A 10,359-nucleotide genomic window follows, 5' to 3' on the forward strand; every position below is an offset into this window, starting at 1 on the left:
CATCACTAACCGCAAATGTCAAGATTCTGGGGTTCAAGGACAATTCGATAGGTCTAGTCTTCTGCAGGAGATGACTGTTGAGTTGGTGGGGTTTGTTCCCTAACCTCAGAGGTTCTTGCTAGCCTCAACAAGGGTGTGCCCCCCCTGCCTACTTTGACTGGAGAGGCTGGTTCAGAGCTGGCCTGACCTTCTTCTGGGGAGACTAATTTGAGATTAGTGCCCTTATTCTTCCTCATGGATCTCGATAGGAGGCGGCCCCCTACTCCCTAACCTTACCCATCCTGAATATCCTGTCATTCTGGAAGCAGTTCTAAGGACTAAGTGCAATTTCACTAAGTTTCTTGTCCTAAGAGAACAAAAAAAGAAAGGTTTACAAGACTAAAAAGGAGACCAAATCTCCCTTAAATAAAAACATATACGCTTTACATCTTCTCTTCCGATTTACTTATCAGCAAGGTGAATTTGATATGTCTTAATAATCAATGGACAGTGAAATATACCAAGAAATAGTAAGACAATCTCACATTCTTAAAGAGTTAATAAGGTTGTATTAAAAAAAATACTTCTACAATTTAAAATATAAACCTCTATATTTTTATTAAATGTATGAGGATTCTGTAAGTAAAACAGGGAAAGTTTTTATCTTTTCCAAAGTAAACAAATATAGTTGACACTTAAATTTAATTTTGTGCAAACATTGATATTATACATTGTAAATATCTGTTTTGTTGTGGTCACTCCACTTTGCTAGTATAGTGCGGCCACTGCTCTATGATGCTGTAGAGCTTGTCTCCGGGGCAGTCAGTAGCGCGCACTTGCCGGTGACCAATCAGTTTGTACAATGTTCTGATCTTGTCCTGATTCACTCCTGAGGCAATGAGTTCTTGCGTTGCTGCCAGCTGTGCTTCCGTGGGAGACTGGTCTACAACAGTCACCATCTTTTAACAAGTTTTGACTGAGGAGGATACAATTTGAGACAAATTTTAATTTATGTTTTACTACAATACAAATTTACCAGAATGAGGTTATATTCAGATCTTAATTTTTCCTTCCAATTTTCCTAAGGAAATATCATCAAAATCAGGAATATTCTGTGATTTTTATTTCACCACACAATATCTGTATAATTCTGCAGGTCTCATTTCAATACTTTTATAAAGGGTTGACAAAAAATCTGGGAACCCTCTGTTAATATTGTAACGGCTCACACTAGAACAACTAAACTTTGCACACATTTATGTCATGTTATGAAATACTTTTGGGCAAAATTACTACCTTCGTTCACAAACCAAAAATGGGAGATTTTGGGAGCAACATCGCAAACTCTATCTTAACCTAATAAAAAAATGGCGAAGTGTCTGTCAGAAGTGAGAATTACTTACAACCTAAGCAAAATTAACCTTTGGAGCAGCTAAAAAATGTAAATTTTATGCACTACTCAGTGACTTCATTTTTAATGTATTAAAAAGGAGAAATCAATGCAAAGTATGGGTTTCAATATCAATCCTAGTAAATAACCAAAGTTAAAGGAATTACTAGAAATTTATAACTGCAGGACTACGTTCCACAAGTTATAGACTTTTCCCCATGTAATAAGGTGCTTTTACTATATTATGAGACTGTTGAAAAATATAGTAAGGTGAAAAACTAATTTTTGACAATCCAATGTACAATCGGAACAATCTCAATTCTTTATGCATATATTACAACACAGATCTCCGGCCATTTTACAGAAAGGACACAGTCTTTAGTACAAAAATTGAGCCCATCATAAGAATACTAGAGATTTGATAGCTCCCATTGGAATCATATATACTTGGATCACACTCATAACTCACAATGAGAAGAAACCAACATTATTGTAGTTGTAATTGGGTGTACGAGCCCCTACCACATTCCACCCTCTGCCTACCATCATAAGTACACTTGAACTCACTCTGAAAGCTCCCAATGAGACAGATGCCAACACTCTTACTGTTTTATTTGGTTCATTAGGCCCCCTTACCACATTCTACCCTCTGCCTACCATCATAAGTACACTTGAACTCACTCTGAAAGCTCCCAATGAGACAGATGCCAACACTCTTACTGTTTTATTTGGTTCATTAGGCCCCCTTACCACATTCTACCCTCTGCCTACCATCATAAGTACACTTGAACTCACTCTGAAAGCTCCCAATGAGACAGATGCCAACACTCTTACTGTTTTATTTGGTTCATTAGGCCCCCTTACCACATTCTACCCTCTGCCTACCATCATAAGTATACTTGAACTCACTCTGAAAACTCCCGATGAGACAGATGCCTACACTCTTGCTGTTGTACCTTGGTGTGTGACCACCTACTACTCCCCACCCTCTGCCTACCATCATAAGTACACTTGAACTCACTCTGAAAGCTCCCAATGAGACAGATGCCAACACTCTTACTGTTTTATTTGGTTCATTAGGCCCCCTTACCACATTCTACCCTCTGCCTACCATCATAAGTATACTTGAACTCACTCTGAAAACTCCCGATGAGACAGATGCCTACACTCTTGCTGTTGTACCTTGGTGTGTGACCACCTACTACTCCCCATCCTCTGCCTACTGTCATAAGTATACTTGAACTCACTCTGAAAGCTCCCGATGAGACAGATGCCTACACTCTTACTGTTTTATTTGGTTCATTAGGCCCCCTTACCACATTCTACCCTCTGCCTACCATCATAAGTACACTTGAACTCACTCTGAAAGCTCCCGATGAGACAGATGCCAACACTCTTGCTGTTGTACCTGGGTGCATGAGTCCCCTACCGCATTCTACCCTCTGCCTACCGTCATAAGTACACTTGAACTCACTCTGAAAGCTCCCGATGAGACAGATGCCAACACTCTTGCTGTTGTACCTGGGCGCGTGAGCACCTACCACTCCCCACCCTCTGCCCTCGAACACCTCCCCTGTAGGTGCCACCATGAAGTTGTATCCAATGTCTGCCCAGTAGTTCTCATACATGTGGTAGTGTTGAATGTTGCGGACAATCTCCTTGCAGGGTTTCCCAGAGCAATTGGTGTTTCCCTCACTGTGGTGGATGATCACCCAAGGGACTGGTCCGGAGATATGAGTTGGCGATACTTTCGGAGGAGTTGCTCCCCATTGACTCCGTGATGTTATTGTTATATCTAAAATAAAAAAGCAAAATATTTTGTAGAATTATTTGATCATATGTACTTGTATTATCTCTGAACAACTGAATTTAAACTAAAATTTAAAGACTATGGTTCCAAATGAGTAGTATAAATTTCAACTTGCCTGTAAATTAAGTGTAAGAAGACTGTTTATTGGTTTTGTTTAGAAAACAGCTTGCTTAAGCGATGTATAAAATTGAGGTTCTTGGCATGGATTCTTATAGCTCTAAACAAATATTATAACTTATAGATTGGGAGGATCAGTACACTCAAGGTAGTCTTATAGCATACCAAAGGTTACTACAGGTGATAATTGTTATGATGAAAGCAATGCTTAATTTAGATTTAGAGACTGTTAATTAATTGGTATACTTAAATTGAGCTTCTTAGCAGAAAATTCAATTTTTGTCAAGCTTAAAGCAGTGCATTAATTAAGCTTCTTGGAACCACGGCACTTAGGGAGTTTCACTAACAACTATAATAGGCTTGACCCTTACCTGCAAGAGTGGTAACAACGAAGAAGTACAACAGTATGGCCAAGGAGGTGGTCATGACTATCCACCAGAAGAGATTCTGTAGAAGAACTAGTTGAATAGATGCTAGATATTGCATAGATAAGGTGTCAGAGTATTTCTTGAAAACTAAACAAAGCATACTGTCAGTGGATTTATACACACACACACACACACACACACACACACACACACATATATATATATATATACAGGGTGTCAATTAAGTCTGGAACCTCTTTTTTAATTTTTGAACCACAATAGAAAGAAATACCAAAGTTCAGACGTGCTTACTGGTAATAGTAACGCACACATCTGCCCAATTACCGACCAGATAATCTCTTTGGGGGACGGTCCACAAGGAGTCAGACAAAATTCTTAAATAGCAGCATAGGTCAAGTTTGGTATCAAATTAAAGGTCTTACTTAGCAGAGTACAATGCCGCAAACCGGACTTAAAAAGGTGGATTCATTCAGTAGTTATAGCTATTTGAATTTTAAAACAATTGAACAATGTAAATTATTAAGTATTACAAGTAAACACCAATTTTTAAGTACCTGTGATCAAAGTAAGTGTTCAAAATGTTCCCCTACCATCGTCTGGTAATGTCCTAGGCAGTTGTAAAAGCCATCCACTGCATTTTGAAGGTAGTCACGAGGAATATCTTGAGCTTCTTGGACTATGAGATTTCTTAGGTGCGCCAAATCTCGAGGCTTAGTATGATAAACTTTATCTTTGAGGTATCCCCAAAGAAATAAATCCAGCGGAGATAAATCAGGGGAACGAGCAGGCCACTCTACTGCACCACGTCTTCCAATCCATCTGTGAAGGAATATTGTATCCAAGTATTTTCTAACAAGGAGAGCAAAGTGTGGTGGCGCGCCATCTTGTTGGAAATAAATTCTTTGAAATTGTCGACCAAGAGCAGCTTGTAGTGCAGGAATTATCTCATTTTGGAGCATTGCTAGATACGAGTCACCATTTAAATTACCATTGAACAATAATGGGCCCATAATTTGATTTCCTATAATACCTGCCCAAACGTTAAGTTTCTGTGGATGCTTTGTATGACTCAATCTGCCACTTTCACATTCTAACAGTAGTTGTGTTATTGGTAATAATTATTGATTCCTGGCTTCGATTACTACATTGTCAGATGGTGGGAGGGGAACATTTTGAACACTTACTTTGATCACAGGTACTTAAAAATTGGTGTTTACTTGTAATACTTAATAATTTACATTGTTCAATTGTTTTAAAATTCAAGTAGCTATAACTACTGAATGAATCCACCTTTTGAAGTCCGGTTTGCGGCATTGTACTCTGCTAACTAAGACCTTTAATTTGATACCAAACTTGACTTATGCTGCTATTTAAGAATTTTGTCTGACTCCTTGTGGACCGTCCCCCAAAGGGATTATACAGTCGGTAATTGGGCAGATGTATGCGTTACTATCACCAGTAAGCACGTGTGAACTTTGGTATTTCTTTCTATTATGGTTCAAAAATTAAAAAAGAGGTTCCAGACTTAATTGACACCCTGTATATATATAAAAATGTTTACCCTGTATATATATAAAAGTAATATTTTGAACTTATTACAATTTACGTTATGTTGTTCAGAATACATCTAGATAGTGTAATATTTAATCTTCAAACTGGTATTCGCCAGATATTTGGTACCAAGCACACATGTCAAAATCCTGGTTATTAAAAAAAGAATGGTTTGTCAGAAAAAACATTATGTGCATTGATTAAAGTTCTGATTAATTTTTTTTAATTTTTATCTTTAAGGAATGTTAAATTCATGATAATGTTTAAGTGGTAGCATCTCAGCTTAACAGGGTCATGGGTTCTAAACTAGGTTTGGGAATTAGCGAATTAGTTTGAAGTAATCTGTTTTGGACTAAAGTTCCAGATCACTCAGATAATAAAAATAATACTATTCCTTACTAAAATTTACTGAAATGTAAAATTGCATATTGGACTTCATGGTACTTAACAGGCTAGGACGTAGCCGTGGGAGGGGGGTGCTGAAACTGCTCCAGCACCTCCGAAATTCTCATCAAATTATGTTTGTGATTTTAACAATGACTAACAGAGGCTTCTTTAACCTAGATCTACTTAATAAACCTCAGTTTTGCTGCCTTGTACTACACGTGTGCATTTATTTATATATGGTACAATGTTTATTCATCTGCGGAGTGAGTGAGTTCAGTTGGCGCGGACTGTACGCAACGTGAAACCTAAACGGAAAGTCGGAGGCTGGAGCCTCCAGTTTTCTGAGGCTGGCTTTGCCTCTTTCAAAGTATTTACAGAGTGCAGATGTTGATTTAAGCTCAGTATACAGATATGTTGCTTCTGTCGTTGAGACATTGTAGCTATTGAGATATGACATTGATGATGTTTCACAAGTTGTTTGAGTCAGTTTCTAAGACTCAAACTCTATTTAGACGCTGAATTAAAAGTGACTAGTTGGAAGGCAAAATCATAGAGAAAACTATCCTTATGGTAGTGTTGAGGAATATTTCAGAAGAACTATTTTGGGCCCATCACTGGATGACTTATTTGTTCAACTCAACAGCAGATTCAGCAATGGCCAGGATGACATGTTAAATAACTAAAAGTTATAATAATTTCAAGATATGAATCTAGGAATGAAGTTGATGAAATTAAAAAAAAAAAAAAAAAAAAAAAAAAACAACTATTTATATCAAAGAAGGGGCTGCAGTTGCACCAGAATTAAAACCAGAGTACCTAATATGGTGCAACAAGTGAGAAAAAGAAGAGCTGATGACATAGAAGAAATGTCCAACTATTTCTGATTGTCTGGATAACTGTGACAAGGCATTTTTCTCACACACTCACCATTTGCTTAAAATCTTGGTAACACATCCATGTAAGCTCAGTTGATTCCTATTTACTACCAACCTTCCAACCTAACCGCCCACTGATACTATTAGTACCATTTATTACACAAATATCAATTTTTCATTTGTTATGTTTTTTAACTTGTGTTACCTTTATTGTTCGTTCGTCTTTAAATCAAGGATCTTTAAATTGTCTTGAAGGAAGACTCAAACTCTTATTGTTTAAAAAATATTAATTTTTAGAAGCCTAGCCTGTCTTTATTAGGTACTCATTCAGTTTGTTATCAATTTGAACGTGCACAGCTGAACGATCATTTTCGGCAATGAAAAGAATTCAAAGCTATCTAAGAAACAGGACGCATAATAAAAGGTTACCTGATCTTGCACTCTTGTCTGTTCACTACAGGAATGTCAATGTTTCACCAGAAGAATTACTAGATGTAATGGCGAACGTGCCTAGGAAGCTGGTTCTCTTGTAGTTAGCTTGGAAGCGATCTTAACTATAACTACAGGTATATCATTGATCAATTGTATTGTAATAAGCTTGCTATTCCACTTCCAAGCAATAATAAAACTAAAGGTTTTTTCTTTTTTCTTTTAATATTTTTCTGTCAGTTGTCCCCTCCAGAGCCAAGTCCTGGTTGTATCACTGTTCAACAGCCCCAAACATAAAATCCTGGCTATGTCCTTGGTAACAGTTTTATAAGAACCATAAAAATAAACTAAGCTGTGCCAATCATGTTACTAAATTCAATGGTTAAAACACATTTATTTTCAAAGCTCATGAAAGTTTTATTTGTATGAACTTTAAAAGTTTATTATAACATTCTACAGCAGTTTATGAAAGCAGTTTGGAAGGGTGCGTTGTAAGGCATGTTTGCATTTTTTTGGTCGAATCTGAAAGGGAACACTATGTGATGCCTACAAGGAGGCATGTCATCAATTTTCACGGAAACAAATTATTTGCGACCCCATGTGTAGTGCACAAAAATGTTTGTATTCACATCCTTTAAAATCCCTGAAAAAATGCGCACTATTATCGGAATCACCCTGTATATATGAAAGATTTATTATAAACAAAGTTTTGACATATTTATGGACAAGTTATTTTCACTGATGTAATGTTTTGTACACATTTTAGGACTTTGATGACACTAAATAAATACATTTGTTAACTTATTTAACGGATGGATGGTTTTGTATCCAAGCTTTGTTTTAAAACAAACTTTCTATTCTGTGTTGTTTCTTTTGAGTTTAGATTAATTTCTTACATTCACTTTATAACAGGTTATTTTATATTTTTATCAAATTGTACTTTTTCCATCAAAGACATCCATGTAAACTAAAATTCTCATGTCTGGAGATACACATTAACTTATACTCAGTTACCATAAAGGGAAAGTTCAGCACTGATAATAATATTTTAAAAGAACTATAAATCTACCTACCTATTGTTAGTTTAAATATTAGTGTTAAGAGGTAAAATACAATACGACCACTCAATAAATCAGTGACTTAACATATTGTAGAGATGACTGAGGTTGCAGCAAACAATGATACCCTTATTGACCTGTTATCAGCGGAGAAACCTAGAACCTTTGTATGACCTTCAATGGATATAGCTTTTGTTATTTTTAATGAAACATATCGCAAACTTAAGATCCAGTTGAGGAATTAGCAGTCATTTTGGGTTTTAATCTATAAGAGTAAACATAAACCATTTTGCTCTTTATAGTAAATTATTAGGTTTTACAAAGGGTGTAATTTAAAACTCATATTCCTGTTAGTTATTCAAAACTCTTAGCCATTTCAGTACAGCCACACATAAAATGTTAAAAGACATTTTTCATTGTATAAGTTTAAATTACATCCCCACTACATTCTTTAGGGTAAAGCATTATAATAAAATTGTGTTTATGCGTTTGTTTCTATTGACTACAGACATCTCATTATTTCCTGAAATCCAAATAGAAAACAGAGGAAGAGAACTGGAAAACGGGATGAAAGACGACTAGGAGACTGGCAAGTTCAGGATTTATCTTGATGAGGGGACGAAGACATCATTCCATATTTCACGCAGAGGGAGGAAAAGATTGACTGAATATTTAAATACTGCAAGTATAATAGACTTATAGTAGACTGAACCATAAAGGAATTGTTAAGTGGATTAAATTAAACAAACACAGATAGTTATCTTGCTAAAACCGGTCGGATAAAAAGAATAAGAATATATTGTACCTGGCTTAAAAGTGAGGCAATTCAAAAATAGTTATGTAATAGCATCAAATGCTAAAATAACAGTAAGACATGTCAAAAGAATCAGGACCTAACAAAGGTTATTTATATGTTATTATGGCAAAAAAAGAATTTTACTTAACTCGTGTATCTAGTTTTGTGATTTTTATGATTATGTATATTATTAAACAGTAAAAATTCAGTTTAACTTCAAATTATTTATTTTCAGTTTCTATATTAAATTTTACAAATTGCATCATTATTTATTAGAGAGAAGAATCACTTATTATTTAAATTGGAGATGGTGCATTCAAAATGAACAGCAAACGTCAAACTATCAAAATTGAAACTAATGATAGACAATTGGCAAATCTAAAAAAATAAAAAATGTAATAACATTTCATATTTTAAATAATCTGGGGGAGATGGAGTCTATAATGGTGGGGCCTGAGCCAGGTTGCGGGATGGCTTTCTCCAACAGCAAGGCTTTTGTAAAAGATTGGGAAAAGAGGGTAAGAAACAGTAATTGGAGTAGAGTTTCAGGATTAAGTCAATCTAAAATGTTTATCTCTCCTTATGCTAAAGCTCTCCTAGATCAGAGTAAGGAGAATATAAGACTGATATTAGGGATGTTGATAGGACATGACCCCCTAAGGAGACATGTTATAAGTGTGGGCCTTAGCCAGACTGACGAATGTAGACTCTACGGAGAAGAGGAGGAATCAGCAGAGCGTATTTAGTTAAAATGTCCTGCCTTATAAAAAAATTTGGAAAAGATTCCTGCGAGCATATTTCCTCAGCCCTAAGGACATCAGAGAACAGGAGCACTCAAATATCATCGGCTTCTATAAAAGTCTCAGATTCTGAGGACACAAATATAAGTAAGGGAGACGCAAAGGTCCTTCTTAGGACTAAGTGCGGAGACAAACCGTCTTTTTCCCTCAGGATAAAAAAAAATCTGGGGGATATTTCACATGTTTATACCTCTGTGTGGGGAAGTAACCAAGACAATTAGTCTCTCTTACTCTCTTGCCTCAGTTCCAGTTCAATGACCAATCACAGTTCTTCCACGACTCCACATTTTTATATTTTAGAGTACAGTAATTAAAGGTTCACAGATCTACCAGGAAGTGTGCGAGGTATTCTAGTGTTTGAGTAGGTTACCTTAAGTACAGTGATTTAAAACTACATTAAAGTTAATATATTTTCTTAATGAAGATCACTTTTGATCAAGAACGTAGCCTGGAAAAACATTTTGGTGGGGTCCAGACAACTGATATTTGCCTGTAGTTGACAGTGTACCTAGTTATGGAACCCAAGAGCGTGACGATTATCCAGTTCTGACTGAACTATAAAATAATAAGTGTAACCTGTTACTTGATGAAACGATCAGGAAAGGGTTACATTCATGGCTTTGAGCATTTTATGTGTCAAGATGGGAGGGAAAACTGTTAACTTTCATTTAGGAATCTGCGATAGAGCAAAACATTATTCACTCACAATATTCAACACTTGTAACATATGTGTCTCTAATTTGTGAAAAAAATTTGTTTCTTGTCCCTTAACAAATAG

The 10,359-nt window shown here is 36.0% G+C and overlaps 1 protein-coding gene across 4 annotated transcripts; it reads right to left on the minus strand.

Moving 5' to 3' along the window:
* Positions 1–571: 571 nt before the first annotated feature.
* LOC124366164 (peptidoglycan-recognition protein LB-like) lies at positions 572–8,122 on the minus strand. 4 transcript variants are annotated; one of them, XM_046822509.1, is made up of 5 exons: positions 8,001–8,113; positions 6,928–7,058; positions 3,668–3,769; positions 2,844–3,164; positions 572–922 (listed from the first exon to the last, which is right to left on the minus strand). In XM_046822509.1, exons 3-5 carry the CDS (start codon positions 3,720–3,722, stop codon positions 735–737), a joined length of 564 nt encoding a protein of 187 aa, XP_046678465.1. In that variant the 5' UTR covers positions 3,723–3,769; positions 6,928–7,058; positions 8,001–8,113; the 3' UTR covers positions 572–734. The 4 variants fall into 4 exon arrangements, with proteins under 4 accessions (XP_046678465.1, XP_046678463.1, XP_046678464.1 ...); XM_046822507.1 differs by having other exon boundaries at positions 3,668–3,811; XM_046822508.1 differs by lacking the exon at positions 6,928–7,058 and having other exon boundaries at positions 3,668–3,811; positions 8,001–8,122.
* Between the last annotated feature and the right edge of the window lie 2,237 nt (positions 8,123–10,359).

The sequence above is a fragment of the Homalodisca vitripennis genome, chromosome 7 (genome assembly GCF_021130785.1).
Source record: "Homalodisca vitripennis isolate AUS2020 chromosome 7, UT_GWSS_2.1, whole genome shotgun sequence".
Taxonomy (NCBI): domain Eukaryota; kingdom Metazoa; phylum Arthropoda; class Insecta; order Hemiptera; family Cicadellidae; genus Homalodisca; species Homalodisca vitripennis.